Consider the following 20,426-nt stretch of genomic DNA (forward strand, 5'->3'; position numbering starts at 1 on the left):
CCTTTCTAAATCTAAACAGCTATCTCCTCCTCAATGTAAGTAATATTTTCAAGGAACCACCCATATGTGAGGTGGATCCAAAATAGTTAGAAATGTAGGAATTAGCCATAGATATGAAGTAATGCTTCCTTATAACCTCTACAGAATAGACTTCCCAGTAATGGCATATAAAAATATGAAAATAATATACACCTCTTGTTCAGTTGACAAAAAATATGAAATCTAGAGTAAAAGCTGGAATTTAAAAATTAACCCAGATGTATAATATTATAGTGATTATGCAGAATAAGTTATTTCATGTACTGTATACTCTGCAACACCCAGATCAGCTTGGGTTAAAGATGGCAGTTTAGCCTTCATAGACAAACGAAGGTGTCCAGGAAGGATTTTAATTGACTATAGGAAATTGGAAGCTGGTTCCAAATTGAATTTCTGAAAGTGGAAAGTTTTCTGTATATGTGAAGGTTCCAATAAAATGATGACATTAGGAGGAATGATGGGAAAAGATGTTGCAGAGAAAAAAAAATTACAGCTTTCAACGGCAGGAGGCAAAAAAAATCAGAATAAGTTATATGCTGGCCAAGGATTTTAAGAAGAACGAGAGGCTTTTTCAAGCAGATTGAAGGATGCTGAAATACTAGACAAAATAGATTAATAAATTAGATGGATTAAAATAATGGTGATGACACAAAAATGGCTGAGGTGCTGAACTTTTCTTTGTAAATACATTTGAACAATTAAGCAACAAGGAAGACATTGTAAATTGATGCTTGATAAAGTAGGTAAGGGAACACATGCAAAATTTGAACATGTACAAACTGGCCAACCCAGATAATATTCACCTAAAATAGTTCCTTTGAAATCAGGATTTGCTGGATCAAGGAATTGTTTATGATTAAGGCACTGAGTGGGGCTCAGGAGATCTGTGGCTGAAATCTTAACTCTGCTCCAGAATTCCTACATTATCTTGAACCAATCAGTTAATTCACTGTATCCCCTATTTGAATACTTGGGAAAATAATTTCAGTAGGTTAACCCTGGTTCTTGAGTTATTTGAATCAATAAATAATAATTCCTTATTCACTTTCTCCACATAGTTCATGATTTTATAGAACTCGCTCATATCCCTCCTTAGACATCTCTTTTCCACACTGAAAAGTTCCAATCTTTTTAATCTCTCCTCATATGGAAGCTGTTCCATACCCTTAATCATTTTTGTTGATCTTCTCTGTATCTGTTCTAATTCTTATATATATATGTGTGTGTGTGTGTGTATATAAATGTGATGACCAGAACTGCATGAAAGTATTCAAGGGGTGGGTGTACCATGGATTTATACAGTGGCATTATAATCTCTACTAGTTTATTATCTATCCCTTTCCTAATGGTTCCTAACATTCTGTGAGCTTTTTTGACTGCCACTGCATATTGAGTGTATATTTTCAGAAAACTATCCACAATGACTCCAAGATCCTTTTATTGAATGGTAACGGCTAATTTAGACCCCATCATTTTATATGTATAGTTGGGATTATGTTTTCCCATATGCATTACTTTGCATTTATTAGCATTGAATTTCATCTGCTATTTTGTTGCACAGTCACCCAGTTTTGTGAGATCCCTTTGAGGATTTGATAAAAAAAATGTAGAAGAATTTTCTATAAGTACCATTTTTTTGAAAATGTTTCTTAATTTGCAAACAATTTCAGTGATTGCCTTGAGATTTGGTGGAAAAATATCTCCTTTTACAGTCATCAACATGATCTGTTTTCAATTTGAAGTCAGTCTTGGCAAGGAAGAGAGATACAGACTTATTGGGGTATTTTTATTTTTATTTTTTTGTTCTTGTTTTTATTTTTAGTAAAAGTGTACCTCTCCAAGAGTCACTTATCAACCTATTTTAAATTCATTGGAACCAACCAATCTTCACTTCACTGTTCATAATTCAAAGAGTTAGAGATTGGTAAAACAATCTTTGATACTTTGCATTAACAATAAAAATAAATGAGTCCAGCCATGTACATTTTATCTTTCACTTTTATTCTCTTTTTGTTTGTTGTTTGGTTTTGTTTTTGTTTTTGCTATGGAGTAGCAAAAGAAAGAAAACTTTATGTACTCTGGGAAACATTTCTATTTATAGGGTGCCATAAAATAGGAACCTTAGTCTAGTTCATTTCTAACTTGACAAATTCTTTTTCAGGCCCACATGTATCCTATCTAAACTAAAGTCAGCATTTAAATATTAGTACATTTTAGAAGCTAGGAGAGAGGGGAAATTGGGCATTTAATAGAGACTCAGTTGCAGTCTTAACTATGGAGTGTCTACTGCCATTTTGTTACATAGAAAATATGTCTTGCCAGTAATCAGATCAGTTTAGATGCACTTTACATGGAGAAAGTATGTGTATGAGAGACAGAACTGCTTTAAGGAAATCTGAAAAAGGAAACATGCTTTTTGTTGTAGTTATTATTAAGAATAAAATTTCTCTAAATTTCTCATGTTAACAGAAAATATTATATTTTACCACAGAAGATTCAATATTCATTCTAAGATTCAAGATTACAATCAAATCAAAATGAATATTTTATTCCCTTCACAGAAAGGACGTAGCCATCCAAAGTGATGTATAGGCTAGACTTCCAAAGCTTGCTTTATATTTGCAGTTCACCCTAACTGAACTGATAACATACAATATGGCTGCCAAGTTAGAAGTTTTGCTTGTTTCATTCATTTAACATAGTGAAATGTTTCCTAATCCTTGGGGCCAGATACATAACTCTTATAAATCGGTAGAGTTCCATTCACTTTGGAAGAGGTTCATTGATTTACATCAACAGAGAACTGGGCCCCAAAACTTTTGTTTTTAGTATTATGAACTAGTGTGCTGTCTTACTGTTTGCATTTCTTCGTGCAACATCTTAATACCATTTGGTTTGTTCTGGTTTGTTAGTCCCTATGCTACACTCCAGACCTAGTTATGCATTTTCTACTTACACTTACTGAGCTAATAATAATTTTCTGTTGGCAGCTGTCCCATTTACAGTATTAGTAAGAACTTATTTTGGTGATATGTCTGGGAACAGACAGTCATATTTGTGGTCTTTGCTTCCAATTAAATTGCAATTTAAAGTATTGGATTGGTCATAAACTGGCCAATTTTGATTTTTCTAAATGCATACTTAAGAATTTCACAAACCTATAAACTACAAATGGTGCTATGCATGGGACATATAGTCACCCCCCCGCCCCCCCACACACACACCTCTCCTATAAACATTTTATTTTAATGTTTATGGTTCTCTGCTGAGAAAGATGTTACCTGAATTAGTCTAACATTTTTTACAAAGTATGCAAAAAGACCTATTCACTGTTAAAAGTGAGTGTGGCATGGGTGAGTACTATGGATATGATAAACCCACCCATCAGAGCAGTGACTTGATAGTACAGACATAACCTTCCAGTAGTAATGTTTGATCCTTCATGATGGTATTTTGGTCAATAAAGAAGTATTTGCTCTATAAAACTATTTCTCATTAGAGAGACAGTATGTACTTGTGGACAGAGATAGGCGTGAAAGCCAGGCTTTGCAAAGCCTAATTCTGGTTTTGTCACTAATTTGTTCAGTTGCCCTGAGCAAGTAACTTGGGCCTTACTGAAGACCATTGAAGTTAATGGAAGGATTCTCATCACAGTTAGTCAGAAATTATATTTTTTTTAATTCAAAATGTGGTTTCTGAAAAATCAAAAAAAAATTGTGAAAACCTCAGTTTTGCTGGTTTTTTTTTTTCCTGTGGGAAATACAAAGCAAAATATTTTGTTCAGCTTGGGTGATCCTGAATCTACACATTTTGGTTTGTCATACTGAATCAAAACACTGCATTTAGGGTCAGTTTGACATTAATTTGTGTCCACCTCAGCTGCCATGGTGCCTCATGGTGGAATTGTAATTTGAGTCCCTCATGCCACCATTCTCCTCTGGAGGTGGGACTCCCTATCTGAACTACATCTTCAATCATTTATCTCAGTCTCCCACCTTGCTGAACTGCTCTGTTGAGCATGGAAGTTCCAAGACCATAGAGCATGAAGGGACATATAGCCAAACTCGTAGAGAAAGGGGGTATAAGAAACCCAACTACAGTTCCCATGTGGCACGGTGACAGCTCTGTCAGATGCAGTTCATTGTCAGACTGAATTGAAAGAAAACATTTCAATATTTCCAGATTATAAATTTTCAGAACTTTTTGTTCTTCAAAGAATTTTGATATTTTAACTTTTCATCCTGATTTGGGATGAAAATACATTTAGAAATATCAGAAATGCCTGTGAGATTGATATGTCTGGTCTTCATCCAGCTCTGATTCTCACTGAGTTAAATGGGCTTTTGGTACTGTCCTACATTTCTTTATCTCATTGTTCCAATCTCTAAAGTATTTTCTTGGCTGTTTTAATCCTCACAAAACCCCCAACATTTATATGGTCCCCTGAAGATGTACAACACTACAGTATATAGTAATCCTCTGTTAAAAGAGAGTCTTATAAAAGACTGAAACAATTAAGAAGTCCCACTTTTCAAGGGATGGTGATTCATTTCACTTTTAGTTGAATTAGACCAGCAATATTTATTGAGTTTGAAAAGACATGTTACTGTTTCTTATGTTACTGTATAAATGCTGTGTGTACTATTAGGGGTCAGATAGATTAGTGCGGTATGTGAAGGTGACACCTAATTGGCAGAGAGCAATCAAGGTATAAGTCAGTATGTTTCAACATTTCCTCCTAAAATTAAAGTATTTGAAATCAGAAGTCAGAAAACAAAGTTTAATGCTTTTGAGCTCAAATGCTGAAAAGAATGTACTTGAATGGGACAGCAAGGGAGAATAAATGTAAGATGGATGATTGTATTTATTATTCCTTATAATAAGCTCCATTTATAGTATACACCAAAGAAAAAGTTTTACAAATGAATTAGATGCCCGATCAGACCATTAGTTGATCATGTCCTCTCCCTTTCTCCTGGCTGTGCCCCCTACCTGGGATGAAATCCTGGTCCCATTGAAGTCAATGACAAAACTCCCATATGGCCAGAATTTCACCCATGCTATTTTCAGACAGAGCAGCACACCATATGTTATAACTTACCTGGCCAATTCAAAAAGAACTTTAAAAAAGTGTGTACAATATGTTGAGTTGGGGGGGGAGGGAAAAGCCTTCTTAATGTACCAGATAGTGTTGTAGACATTTTTTTAAAATAAGCCAAAATACGTCACTATTTTAATAGCCTTTTTTTCCCCTGGTACTATAGCACATGTAACAATGAAACAACACAAACATCTGTTTTCAGCCAACTTTAAGATTTATTGTACCTTCAGATAAAGATTTACCTTGTCTTCAACTCAATCAATATTTAACTCTCAGGTCAATAAGTCCTGATTGAATCTCAACAGAAGTCAATAGCTACCTATTATGTCACCTGATGGACAAAGATATTGGCAGTGTTGGGTCTAAGAAACAAAATAGCATTTTTAAACACTTATCACAAGTTTCTTGATGGGATTTCATTACATGTTCCATATATAAGATGCAGCATCTTTTTTGTTTTGGAAAACAATAAACGTGTTCACTTAGTGAAGGTTTCTAAATCTAGCACAAGTAGCTACAGGGACCAAGAATTTGTATCTATTGAAGCAAACTATATGTCAAAGCACTGTAATATAAACAGATCAGTCAATCAAATTGAGTTGAAATGGAGTGAAGGTGAAAATGAAGTGGAAGTCATTCTCCAGAAAGTTGTTTCTCAGCCCTGGTCTACACTGACCTGGCGAATCAGCGGCAGTTGACGAGATACGCAAGCTACGCAGTGTCTTCACTGCACTGCGCCAATGGGAATGCAGCGCTACGTCACTTGAAGGGGTGGTTTACCAGCATCGACTTCTGGTCTTCACTGACCGCTCAATCGATCCAGATAGGTCGATCTGACGGCAGCGACTTTGCCGCTGTCAGTATAGACATGCCCTTACAGTTTTCACATCTGTTATGCAGTCTGACCCCATATGAATGCTCCATTCTGATGCCTATAATCATCATTTCTTATCTTGGCCCTGTTATTAAGGTGACCTGCTGTCTGGTGATACTGTTATGTTATGTAACAACACAGGCAACCACATTAATTATCTCCAATTGTTTACACACACACTCGCATAATTATTAAAGACAAAAAGGTAAATGTAATTAGCAAAAGAATCCAAATTAGACAGGAAATATATAGTTAAGGCTGCCACTCCATGCTCAGCACCTGCAATTTTGAAGGAAGTAATAAATGGAACAGCAGCAGGGGTTATGGATTGGACAAGTAACATCTTTAATATGACTTTTCCTACTTTTTTTCAGTTTGATTCAGGCCCTAGAGATTGAATTAAGGACCTTTCTGCTGCTGGGTAGATGGCAGTGAGTTTTTGTTGAGATGATTATGTGCTCCTGAAAATCAAGAATGCCTCTATTTTCAGAGCTTGTCCTGGTACAACTATCAATTTAATTTTTTTTAAAATGATGTTTCATCCTACTTTTGGTACATACCATGCAGACTCTGGCCATGCAAAGGAATTGCCAGTCACCTGAATAGTATCAATAGCAGGAGGATGGCTTCTTTTCTCTTTTCAGATAGTAGATGGAATGTCCAACCTCACTTTTTAGGAAAGATAGTGGAATAAGGAGTATATGTATGTTAATTTCCTACCTTTTGAGCTCCCAAGAGCCTCTTCCCACTACAACTGGGGAATAACCCCACTCTAGTTTCACATTTGATTCTTCACCTGTACCTTCACATTTGCCATCAAAAGAGAATTCTGTCTTGTGGAAAAGATTCCTTGTGATGAAGAATTTGTATCTGCTCCCATTATCTAAAGGTCTTACAGGCAACCACTGTTTTTGTTTTCCCCCCTTCATCTCAAGTTGCACAGAGTTGTTTCTTCTCACCAAGTGCCATGGGAATATAGACACCTACAGGAAAAAATCATTCATCTGAAGAAGGAATCTGTAATACATGATGATTTTCCTTATCTTTAACGTGCTCCCTCCCCCCATCACCTGCACAGTCATTCACTCTATATCAGCCTGCCTGCTTTGTGAAGAATCTGTTATGAAAGAGCTTGGAGACTACTTTGAAGCAGAGATAGATATGTGTCCACCCCTATCTCAGACATCTAGGCAGCCATAGAATTAAACCCAGCAGGAGCCCCATATCACTGCAGATGCTGTAGACTGTCCATCGTTGCAAAGAAGACCTTTTCCCATGGTATGAAGCCTTCAACTCCTGTGACTCTCCTAAAACTTGATTGTCCAGGTTCTAGGATCTGAAATTCAACCATTTATCTTACCTCCCAGATCTTTCACCTGAAAGGTCGAAACCCCACTGACTCAGACCTCAACCCCAAGCAAGTGCTGCCAGTAAGTGCTGTCAACAGTGCTGAAGTGATATTTGTTCTGGAGGGAGTAAGGAGCTTATCAGTAGTGAACCCAGGGAAGAAAACTCTGGAAACCTCTTGCATCTTAAACTATAAGATATTGCAGCCAAAAAATCTGCAGAGTGTCTGGAGTGTGCCAGCAATTTGGGAGAGTTCCCCATAACGGAAAAAAATATCGGCCTATAATGAAGTATGCTGAAGATTATAAAGATTCAGTCAGTGAAGTGAATGGTACTTTTATGAGATCTGGGAGTGGCACTCATAGTGAAAGTGGATTCAGGTGTGGTTGTATATGATGTGAGCTGGAGGAAAATTCAATAAGGGCTTTTCTATTGGAATTTCCTTCACGTCTGTAAAGAGCTAGACTACCAAACAGAGGGTCATTACAGTAATGCTCTTTGCAGCTATTATTAGAACTCCTATGCTTTAGCCTTTGTGAAAGAAAGTCCAGGGGAACAACAAACACACTCAGTGGGCTGCCTGAGGCCCTCACTCCATAAACTGGATTGCAAGGAATTGAAGTAAAATACTGAGAAGTGGGGCATATTCAAATGATTCAATGCAAAATTCTAATATGACAATAATCTATTCCTGTGGCAAGGCATATCTTCTGCTGGGTGACTGGAGTCACAGCATATTCTAGATTACAGGAGTGGGCAAGGTCCTTTCCAAAACACAGGGTTTTCCCAACTTCTCAGTCTCTCACTGGTTAGGGTAGAGTTACACAAAGACGATTAAGAAGTAAGACAGTCATACCAAGGCAATGTAAAATAAATACAAAAAGTCCCATGTCATTATTAGCCAGAGACCCCTTTCACCCACTGCACTTTCTGGGTCACAAGTAATAACTGGTGAACCACAGTATGCAAGCCAAACGAGTATCATTATATCAGCCATTTCATAATAGTCACTTTACAGTCCCCGTCAGAGGTTTTAAACCTGCCACTACCGAGAGAGTTGCTGGCAACTGCAGGCAGACAAAGATTATATGTATAGGTTTGAAAAAGCCTTATCCACCCACCCATTGTGAAGAGTGTCACATCATCATGCACACACACACAAAAAGCCAGCACATTGTACGTCACTGCTAGAAGTAGTAATGTATTTGACCATCAGTCTACTCTGAAGGGTGTCCAGACCACAGATAAATTTATGCCAAAGTAAATCCTTAACACTAGAGGAAGAAATTTAGGAGGGCCTAAAAGCAGTTCAAATAGGGGATTTGTCAGAGGGATTGATTAGCTTCATTTTGCTGTCACTAAATCCTTGGAGATTATCGTCCAGTACTTATATCTCAGAACCCTGAACAAGTCCGTAAGGACACAGCATTTTGATTGACACTGAAAAGAAGAAAAATCAATAAAGAGCCCAGTTAGAGAAAGAAAATCACTTTGAAAAGGTTGCTTGGATTATTCTGGAAGAGAGTGGTGGATTTGGGAAGGGTCACAATATTTGGTCTCTGTGCAGTCCCAGAGCTATTAAAGGTGTTTAGGATGCTCTGGAATAATGAGACCTGGAATTCACCTTTTAAGATCTTTAGGCCTAAAGATGTTAATCCTTTTAGATGATTACATGTTAATTGAAGATGCATCAGGATAACTCCTAAAATTACACTTAAGGGCCTCAGTGCATCTGTTAAATGCCTGGGGGTATGGGTAAATAGAAATCTATTTTTACTTCCTCCCCCATGTTAAATTCCTGAGTGTCAGAATAAATGGAGATTTCCCTTAAAGATGCCTTAGTCCAAAAGCCTCTCTTACAATGTTGTGTCAGGAGGCGAGTGTTAATCCCTGTATCTCACAGAAAAAAGCATTAACCAGTGATGTTGCTGCTTACCTTTTCCTGTCTATTGTCTATTAATAGGGCATCATTTTCTGAGAGCCAGGAAACCTCTAAAGAACTGTGGAACAATATTTGCCCATCAGAGACAGCTTGTAGTCTTGGCTCCCAGCTCAGTGCCCGTTCTTCTAGACCATGTCATTATGGGGGTTGGTTCTTAATTGCATTGGAAAGCACTTAAATAATGTCCTAAATCTCACTGAACCTAGAAGTAGCATTCATTTTCTGTATTACATGAAGATTAGCACTAATTAGCACTTAGGTCTATTATATCCCTACAGGTCACTTTGTACTCCTTGCTTCTGAATGCACTGCAACATGATGTTTCTTTTATCTGACCCAGTTCATCCCTCCCCAGTATTTATAAATAGAGTGAAAAGCATGTAAAGAGCCAGCTTTCTGCCCTCCGTTGCATCCAGACAGCCCCACTGAAGTCAGTGGGAGTTGTACCTGATGATAAAATTGGGCCTACTTAGGGCCAGATGCTCAGAGAGGGTGAATCAATGAAGCTTCGTTTTCTTCAGTGTACACAAGCTACGGTTTGGGCCATTCATGTATTGAGTACATAAATATCACTTATTTAAAAGATAAACATCCTATATAACAAGTTTTAGACTTTTGCAGTGTGTTTAAAACTTGGTGTGTTACTAGATGAATCGGTTTGCACTGGAGTGTGTCTGCATTTTGTTTGGTTGCTAAAACTGGTCGATTAGTTCAACACAGGTCAGTGAGCCAAAATCAAAGGGTAATGTTTACAAAAGTGAGCACAGTCACCGTGCTGTGAACCTGCAATCAAGAGATAATAGAGATCCAGGCAAAATCCCCGCAGTATCACAGTGATTGGGAAGCAGCACTCAGACAGCAATTTGTAGAGAATGGGACAGTTACAACAGCTCAGCAGAAAAACAATCTGCAGGTAATACTATCCTGCTGATTCAGGAGTCAGAGAGGCACGAAGAATATTTTTAAAATGTGAGCGTGAACACCAACTGAAGAAAAACTGACAACCCTGGCGTCCATCTTACAGATGCTTTGACTATGGACAATAGAAAGAATGGCAGTTTTTTTGCCCAGCTAATTTGGCCTATTGCTATGGTAGTCCTGTAACTGACAGTTCTTGAGTTTGTAGCCACTGTACACAACATATCAGATTTTCCTTTCTGTTTACTGGCAAGTAGCATGACAAAATCTATTGTATTTTATTTGTGTTGTTTAGCCCTGCATTAAGAAAGTGTTAATATATTGTGATTACATTTGGCATCCACACAAATACCAAAATAAATTATTGCAGTTAGGTATTTCCACTTTATCAGTGAAGGCTTCCTTTGGTCGATAGATATTATTGTTTTGGAAGGCTCATGTATAAGCTTTTTTGATTTTGTAGTTCTGGCTGCTATTCAGAAGCCTTCTTGACAAGACTTTTGTTGTTAATGACAAATCATGACTGATTTTTTTCCCTCAGTTTCCTTATAACATCATTCTAGCTCAACTCACTTGATACAACTTTTAAAAATATTGCATTTTAATTGAGTACTCACTGTTATTGCCTACTTATTTATGAAGTTTTACCAATTTATGTGAAAGATAAGTAAAATATTTCAGCAATAAATCCCTCTAAAGAGAGAACTTCTCCCTTTGACACACAGGTATAGTGTCCATTAATATTGCAGTCTTTAATGTCAGAGAAATTTGACCCCTAAATGAAGGAGCATTATTGGTTCTATTACATTTTCTTGGCTGTAATTGTCATATCTAGTTTCATGGCTGACTGATGTAATCTCAGCAAGGAGTGCAATGTAAGATATATCTTTTCTAGAGATGGACTTGTATAAAAAGCTTGGATCCAAACACCTATATTTTGGAAGCATTCACAATCTGAACTAGGACTAAGATCTCAATTTCTATATGACTCATATCTTTATAATAAAAGCTGAACAAAAAAATCTGAATCCAAAGTTTAGGGAGCTGCATTTTCTGGCTTTAATTTTAAGTGTCTCTTATGATGAATATATTCAGATCTTTTCTTCTTTGGTAATTATCCGAAAAAGGCAAAAATAATACAAAAAAGGGATGTGATTACCTCCTTGTAAGTTGTTGTATTTTCATATTTTAAAATATGCTCATGACACTCCATTAAAATAATAAACTGTCATAAAATGAAACTAAAAACCTATCCACATATTCTTTAATCAAAGCAGTTGCAGAAATACAACTTTCATCCACAGAGAAAATAGAATTAATGCAATTATCATATTTCAATGCTTTCTGTAGTATTTCTTCTTTCTTCAATAATTAGTCAAAATCCCATGCATAATCAGTGTATTGAATGGACATTTAAAAATATATTTTGAGTTTCCACTTATGAGTGTTAACTGATTGACAGCACTAGAAATTAAAGTACTGAATACACAGAAGCAGCATAGGGGGTGTCAAAGTGGGCTATATGACTTATCAACACTTCTTTTGTAATCCTCTGCTTGATCAGCTTCATGTTCCAGCAACAAAATAGTATATTTTACATCCAAAGATTGCCCTTCCACATAGCAAATAGAGTAGCTGTTTAGAGATAATTAATATTTGTAGTTAGTTTCCCTTAGATACAAACCTTTTGTGTTAAGAAAGTGAAGGAGAAATTTGATTTATTCTTTCAGATGATGTGCATATCAGCAGTAATGTGTGCTCCACTTGAATCTCTTTAACTAAGGCCTGGTCTACACTGCTGCCGGCAAGTAAGGGAGCTTGCGTATCTTCTGTCGACGTACTTACGTTCATGTAGTGCGGTGTTTTCACAGTGCTGCATTGATGCGAGATGCCCTCCAGTTGATGCAGCCTTACTCTTTTCAGGGAGGTGGATTACTGGTGTCAACTGGAGAGCCCATCTGGGATCGATTGAGCAGGTTTCCACGACCCGCTCAATTGATCCCACTTCATCGATCTCCACGGCACCAGCAGTATAGATATATACTAAGAATATTGTTTGTTTGGCTGTTATCTACAGGTTATATCTATGCAAGCAATAAAAATATAACTTGTTGCAAAAATATAACCCCAATTTTAATATATCTGTTCTACATACATATTTATGCAATTTAAATATATGTTTATGTGGCTGGATCAAAAAACTTTTAGCACCAGATAGAGACTCAGATGACATATCCATGCAAGCAAGTAAGAGGGAGTTAAAAAAGCAATCTTTTTATCGCTTCATGGACTTCCCTAGGCTATGGGTCCAAGCATTAAGGAGTAAGGAAAACCATTTGCCTATTTACTTGCTCCCCAGAAAAGACTGGACAGAAGATGGACAGGAAGGGGTAGAGAATGGACAGATCATTGGCTCCACATACTCCTATTCACTAGCCAGAGTGGGAGAGCCAATGCAGTATTTCTTAGGGATAGGAAGAAGCTGGGAGGAGTTGTGATCCCGAAAAATTTCTTTTCTATATGGAGAAATTACTTATTCTCAGAACAGCCTAAATACTAATTAAAATTTACCACTTTAACCTCATCCACATTCATGGCATAATATTTTACCCCGTGTGCATATATGTTGCTATAACTCATGAACTAGTGACCCATGCTGTTTTAGGATGTTGTCATCTAGGCACATGCACACAATTCAGTGCAAAAACCTATACAAATATTATTTTCTATATCCAAAAAGTACATGGGATATAAATGTACCCAACATGAGGTACTGTTATCCTGTATTTTCAGTAGTTCTGTGTACACGTCTACCTCCAGTGGGAGTATCTTGTGTTGTAATATTGGTAAATATGTTCCCCTCACTAAGCCATCTGGGATTTTTATATAAATGTAATTTGTATATGCTAATTCATAATGCATTTGTGGAGTAATGCTATACCCCACAAGCATATAGGTTGTGATAACTCATGAACACCAATTATGCTGTTTTAGGACACTGCATATTTTAATTGATAATGTATTGCAGTGACACCTTAAGGCAAAAGGTACTCCAGAGATATAGGAAAATTTCTTATTGGCTCACATGAAATGAGACTGCTGCTAGTTCTTTCAATTTGCAAATTAAATACAGTTTATTTTCACCTAAAACATTAAAGAATTGTTCTTAATTTCTGAAAGCACCAGGGAAAAAGTCCCTAACGGTATTGTTAGTATAACATTTTTCATGACACTTGATTTTAAATATTTTTGTCTTAAAACATTAAATAATTTTTCTTGGTTTCTGAATGCATTTAGGGTACAAAATTCCTCACCTCACAGTTCATGTAACTTTTTTTTTTTGACACTTGATTAAGGTTTATAGTCTCTGTGTTATAATTATTTGATCCTTGTAGAGGACAGAAGTTCCATTTTGTGGTGGATTTCACAATTTCATGATTTTGTCTTTATTCCAGAATGAAATGAAAACCGAAAAATCTGTAATTTGTTTGGGGTTGATCAAAATATTTTGTTTTGATTTTAACATTAAAAAAAATTATATTAGGTGGTAATAAATAATCTAGTTGTATTATAATAGATGATAGTACAAAATTCAAATGAAGTAATTTTGAAATGAAAAATTAAAATGTTCTAGTCTGAAAATACTGAAATAGGAAGTTGCAACAGTGTTTAGGATTTTTTTCACCAGTATTCTTCCTAAATAAAACTCAGGCAAAATCTATCTGATTTCATAGAGCATTTTGAATTTGGTGGATCTGTATTTTTGACTGAATGTGGTTCTATCAAAAATTTCTTAGGCAAGCTCTAGTAATTACATAGAAATTGGGATTAGGTATCTATTCTTGATGTGTTCTGAGAATCTCTTTGAAAAATTGTATCTATAAACAGACCATATTGAGAAATACAAATGAGTGATGTGGAAATGTACACATGGGTCTGTTCTAGTCACAGCGACCCATGCAAATTTTTCCTTTGACTCCAATGCACACAATTCCAGCCCTTAAGTTGCTGCTGAGAATGAACCTAGGAACTCAAAGCTGCCCGGCGTTAAAACCACAAAGTTTGACACAGTTTCCAGTTTAAACGTGAATTGTTTCAGGTTATGTTGAAATGGTACGTAGAAATTCTCAAAAGATTCACTGACCTTTTAATAAACCTTGCTGAGTTAGAGTTGGTAATGAAGTGTGAATCTAGTACAGTTACATGTGGTTTAATGTTACGTAACAATGTTTAACCCAGGTCTGAAAATATGCATGTGAATGTGTATGAAAATATGGAGCCTATTGACAAGGGCAACAACAATGCCTTCACTTTGAAAGTGGAATTTATATTGTCTCAAGTAGGGCTAGTTTGAGCTAATCTTAAGCCTTTTTCAAAGCTACCCCTAACTCCCTGGACTGGGCCATGTGTTAGTGGTATATATGGGAATGGAAGAGGAAGAGATAATTGTCCTGATTTGCACTTTGTGTAAATCACTATAAATAGCTTCATTAATGTCAGTGGTGCTATATCAGCTTATCCCAGCTGAGGATCTGGCTCATTGTTCTCAGAAGTCACTTGAATGTTTATGGAAAGAATTAGGGGACTAGTAAGTAGATGATGTAGAAAGGGCACTTTTTGCTGTGTACCAACCAGGGCCATGATTAGGGAGAGAAGCAGACTGATTCTCACCAGAAAGCTATCAGACATCACAAAGTAGCTCATGCACCGCCTCACTGGAGCATGCACAATTCAGTTCACATTGACTTTTCAGACATTTCCTAGTGGGCTGAAATACCTTTAACCTGAAAGCTTGCTGTAGACTGCAGGTGTTGCTCTTTTGTCTAAGCCAGCCCTGCTTTCAGTTTAAAATATCTAGAACCCGTGTCTGAAAACGCTTACTTGTATGAGTAATCCTTGGCGGCTACTTGCATGAGTAAGGTCTGCCCATTTAAGGAGAGATGTGCAAATTCAGCCCTATAGATCAAATATGGAGTATTTTTTAAGAACACTAAATTACAGATGTATTTATGTGAACGATATCAAAACCTTAACCAACGTTTTAAAGAATGATTACGATGCTCTCGCGCACTATCCTGAAGAATTTTCTGTGGGACACATTGCCTGGTGCTGGTATGCACCAAGTCAGAGGTTTCGCAAATAGTTAAACATTTGGTAATATTTGGGTCACTGAGTCTACACAAGTTATTCATGCAAATTTTGTTTTCTAGTTAGGATAGTAAGAATGGGCAAACTACACTAAAGTGTATATGACACATAAGTGCTTATCATAATGCTTTATTAGTTTTACTATAGAAAATAAACTTCACTAAGTTTAAAATACGGAGAAAAGAAAGTGGTACTTCTTGAAATTGTTTCAGTGATGGAAATACTTGTTCATCAGATATTATCGGAAATACAAGCTTCAGGAATAATACTGTTCTTCAAATTGATGTGGACACTGGCAAAATGAGGACAGACATGTACATGGAATTAAGCAGCAGGCCTCAACTTTTATTAAACTTTAACACAAGGGAAGAGTGCAACCCATCCATCATTTATAGTCTTCTACAGCAGGCATTTAATTGTTTTCAGGGCAGGAGGCTCTCCTCTACCTACCCCCCAAGACTCAGCTCTCTCTAAGTCCTAGAACTATCCCCACCACAGAGGGGATAGAGGTGCAGCAGGGTGGGGACCTTGGCTCTTGAGGGTCGCAAGGTCTCACCCTATCACTTGAGTCCAAGACTCATCACCAAAATCCTTAGTCTTTTACTTCTGGGGACCTTTCATTTTATTCTCTTAACTGCACTAGAAACCGGCCACAAGTTGCGACGAATAAACATCTCCACCCCAGTATGTCAGTTAATTACAAAGCACATTCCTGCTTAACCCACTGTGGCTTGTGAAGATGCTGCAAGGAAGGCAAAATACTCCTTGGTCCTCTACCAGCTGGCCTATGGGAGAAAAAAAAAATCCTTCCTGACCCTCCTAAACAGGTGATCAGCAAGACCTGCAGCATCTGTCAGGCTGGATTCCTATGCCTAGTTCAGATGGATTGGGTAGGCTGGGCTTAGAGAATGTAGCTGGGTTCTTTCTATCTAACATTTCACCAGTGATAAAAGTTCTATGGGTGATACCTGTACAACCCTATTGACATCAATGTGCTTGCACATATTAGAAGTTAGTAAACATTTCTGCTGTTGTGTGTAAAATTAAATAGATTTTTTTCCTCACTCACTTCCAGCTGTATCAGCTTTGCTGGGCTAAATAGGAGTTAAAAAGCATCAAAATGCATATTTCTCACTAAATTCAACAGTTTACAACTGTGAACGCATATAGGCAGCAACTCCATTGAATAAGACGGTGCCATTTTCAAACCCACTTTTCAGAGTAGTACCAAACTTTAGGTGGAAAAACAAAAGATTTTTTTTTTTGTTCAGATACCAGATAGTGGAATTTGAGACTTCTCTTGTGGGACATGAATGCACATTAATTAATATTTCAATTAAACTGCTACTTAAGGAAATATCATATAATATAAAATATTGTCTTTTTGGCAATATACCTTGAAGTCCTTCTACATTACATGAATTGGAGTAATCATTTATTAATATATTATTACGTTTTCTTGTAATATGGGGTGATTTTAATTTCTACATATCCTCAAGCAAGCTGTCTAGCAACTGTTTCCACAATTATATTAGATATTTTAGAAAACAATGCAGTTCTCACCAACATTTCTCCATACCACATTCTTTAACCCATTTTTCTTTTGTTGTCTGCACACAAGAGACTGCCAATCTCTTTGTTATAAATCAGAAATTAAATTAAAAATAGTTTATTTTGGATATAAATGGCCATTGTAATTGTAGTTCTCCTATGTCCCATCTCTCTTAATGAGTCTCTGTAGATGTATACCCTTGACAACTCTTCAGAACTGCTAATGCTGATCTTTCTTTTGTTTTTCTTTGCATCACAGGAGTCATCAGGACTGCCTTGCATAATATGGACAGGGAAGCCAGAGAACATTATTCCGTTGTCATTCAAGCCAAAGACATGGCTGGGCAGGTCGGAGGGCTATCAGGGTCAACAACTGTAAATATCACACTCACTGATGTCAACGACAATCCACCCAGGTTTCCTCAGAGTATGTAAAAGTTCAATATGTATTTGATTTGAAAATCCACATTTATTTTTAGTGATAGAAGTGACATATTAACGAAAGCCAATTGGTGTTTAAATTTGCAGGGGGACAGAGGATACAAAAAGCGATGGGATGCTCCAGCATTTTTTGTTTGTTTGTTTGTTTTCTCCCCGCCACACCTTTTGCATGTGGGGTGCTGTGTGAGGATGTGATACAGTTCCAACACTGAAGACAATGAAGTTCCTGTTACCTTTAATACTACTAGTAACAGTAATAATAGGGAAAAGAAAAGAATGCTACGCTGGTTTCTGCTCCATTGATTTTGGAATGTAATTACATGATAATATGCTATTGATTCACCAAATTAATCGTGTTGTTCTCATGAGAGAGAAGGAATTATAAACTTTAATCCAGCACATACATGCCCACCTCCATCCCAAAGCTTTTTCAATCTCTGTTTGTCTCACACACCTATGCAAAATTTAGAAATTACTTTTGATATTAAAACAATAGTTCAAAGTACAATATTAGTATTACTGTTGGTATTGTACAGTAAATCTTGCCTTTTCCCTAAGTGAGTGAAGGGTAGCTACTAAATATAAAAAACTAAATGCTCATACATTGTGTTTTTGCAAAATGTTCATGTAGTAAGAATATCTTAGAGTAGGTCTTTACTTATGTTGGCATGTTGAGTACAAACATTGCACACCTACCTAGCACTGATATAAATAGCAATGTAGATGGTGAGGCACTGCTTAGATAGGTCGAGTAGGGTGCCCTACTCACTTGAACCCTAATATATATACCTACATGTCTTTCTACACACCCAAGCAGTGCCTATTTTTATCATTACCTCACTCTGCCAGAGCCTTTGCCCTGCTGCCTCCTTCCCTGACAGTGCCTTTCACTGCTGCATGTAGCTATACACCAAAGTGAGTGTGGGCAGAGCCTGCCTTTCACCTTGGTGCATCGTAGCTGCATGTAACCTACAATCCATTGCAAGTGAAGACAAGGTCACAATCAAATCACTGATAGGAAATGCATTGACACCCAGCATATTGTGTATATTTAGAGATCAAGGAGCAATGGTCTCAAGTTGCAGTGGGGGAGGTCTAAGTTGGATATTAGAAAAAACTTTTTCACTAGGAAGGTGGTGAAGCACTGGAATGGGTTGCATAGGGAGGTGGTGGAGTCTCCAGCTTTTTAAGGATCTTCTTGACAAAGCCCTGGCTGGGATGATTTAGCTGGGATTGGTCCTGCTTTGAGCAGGGGGTTGGACTATATGATTTCCTGAGATCCCTTCCAACTCTCATATTCTATGATTCTATGATCTGAAACAGGAGCTGAAGTCTTCTAAGACAGTCTTCTGAAAGACACTTTTCAGACCAAAATTGCATGACTAAACCTACTTTTGATCGCAGATTGGCCCAGGGCCAGTAAAAGCATGGTAATCTGAATTGAGACATTATTGAGAGCCACTGTAGAACATAATGAGCTAGTCGCTAATAGGTACATTCATTGGTAAATATGTTAAGCTGTTTAAAGGAAAAGATTTGTAGGGAAGAGTTGAGATCACAAAGCTTCAAGACAAGTTAAAGTTCTCTGACAAAGCATGTTATGTAAAAACTGGCCAGCCAATCAGAAAGCTCTTTAAAAGTATTGTAATAATGAATACTTGTGCTGTGCTTACCACACACATACAATGCAGAGCCTTTGAAATGTAGTCTAAGATAGTTAATTCAGTTTCATATTTCATAGAATTGGAAAGAGAGCCACCACCATCTTTAACACTTTCACAACATCATTGGAAAGATGAAGGCAAAAGCATATATTGGAATAAATGCAATATTTAGGTAGGTTAATTAGGGAATACAATCTTTTAGGTTGCCATGATGTATGGAAATTCAGGGACCAAAGAAGACAAAAATAGATAGCCACTTTAGAGAGTTGGAGGGTTGTTTCCTTTTATGGTGGAGGGAGGGGGATGTGCTTAGATATTAAACTGGCACAAACACAGAAATGCACACAGATGTGTGTGTACGTTTAAGAAGATTTCTATATATTTCATTTTATTTGTAACTGGTAGGGAATATTTACAGAGTTTTTAGGTATTTCTGTATGTTTTAATTTCTTTTACAGCTGCAATTTTTTTTTTTAAATACAAGACAAAATAATCTCACATCTGAAACTTTAGACACCTATTAATTAACAGGACAAGCATTGGAAACAGGTGCTTTCATGAGCTATACGTCTTTTCTTTTCAGAAAATGTTATTCCTGAAATGTATAATGTGTAGGACAACCATCCACTCCAACTTGCTCTTAAGCAGGATTCAGATACTAAAGGCATGACTATAACTAGTTTAATTGAAACTTCCCAAACTCTTTGCAAATCCAGGCTTAACATATAATAATGTATCTCCAGCACATGGTAAATATGTAGATGGTCGAACACCAGGCAATCTTTGTAACATGACATATAACTACTAAATTCATAAAACTAATTATGGTTTTGATTTTCTTCTCTGATATATATCCTTCATGCTCCTGACTTCTGTCTCCTTACCTTGCATGGTGTAATTTCACATTAACTCTATTAGCATGTGATGTTTCTCATTTTGGGAGGATCTTGCTGTGGCTTACACTCCTGTGGATATCATAAAAAGCAAAAGTTGTCTCCCAGGCAGGTTTTGGGGATGAGTAACTCCAATGTATGAACTCTAATGGCAGCCAAGTTTGCAGAGAACGTACAGGCTGAATCAGTGGTGTAGTGTTTAAAAAAAAAATTAGGTAAAGTAACCTAAACTAAACTCCATATTCCCTAGATGAGAAGAGGGTATACCCATTTACCCATGTTTACCCTTGTGTCTACTACTGGGCTTGAACTTCATGTTCCCCTATTGTTAATTTCTTTATTGACCAATATCCTGGTGAGTTTTGTCTCTACACAGTGTGTGGACTGTATATTAGATCACAGCTTTCCTGAATTTTCCTGTCTCTGGTTTTAATATATAATCTGTTTATTAATTATTTTTTATATTTATATTTATTTTATTATATATATTAATAATAATTTCTAAAGC

General features: G+C 36.8%; 1 protein-coding gene across 3 annotated transcripts in view; it reads left to right on the plus strand.

The window, feature by feature from the left end:
- The window catches only part of CDH18 (cadherin 18), a 518,716-nt gene that overhangs the window by 400,212 nt on the left and 98,078 nt on the right, over positions 1 to 20,426 (plus strand). For all 3 annotated transcript variants that reach the window (XM_067569768.1, XM_067569753.1, XM_067569759.1), the window contains one exon: positions 17,180 to 17,347. In XM_067569768.1, the coding sequence (XP_067425869.1) occupies positions 17,180 to 17,347 (168 nt within the window). The remainder of the gene's footprint in view (positions 1 to 17,179; positions 17,348 to 20,426) is intronic.

This window comes from Emydura macquarii, unplaced genomic scaffold (assembly GCF_026122565.2).
Source record: "Emydura macquarii macquarii isolate MOO-44397 ecotype Brisbane River unplaced genomic scaffold, CSIRO-AGI_Emac_v2 contig_320, whole genome shotgun sequence".
Lineage (NCBI taxonomy): Eukaryota > Metazoa > Chordata > Testudines > Chelidae > Emydura > Emydura macquarii.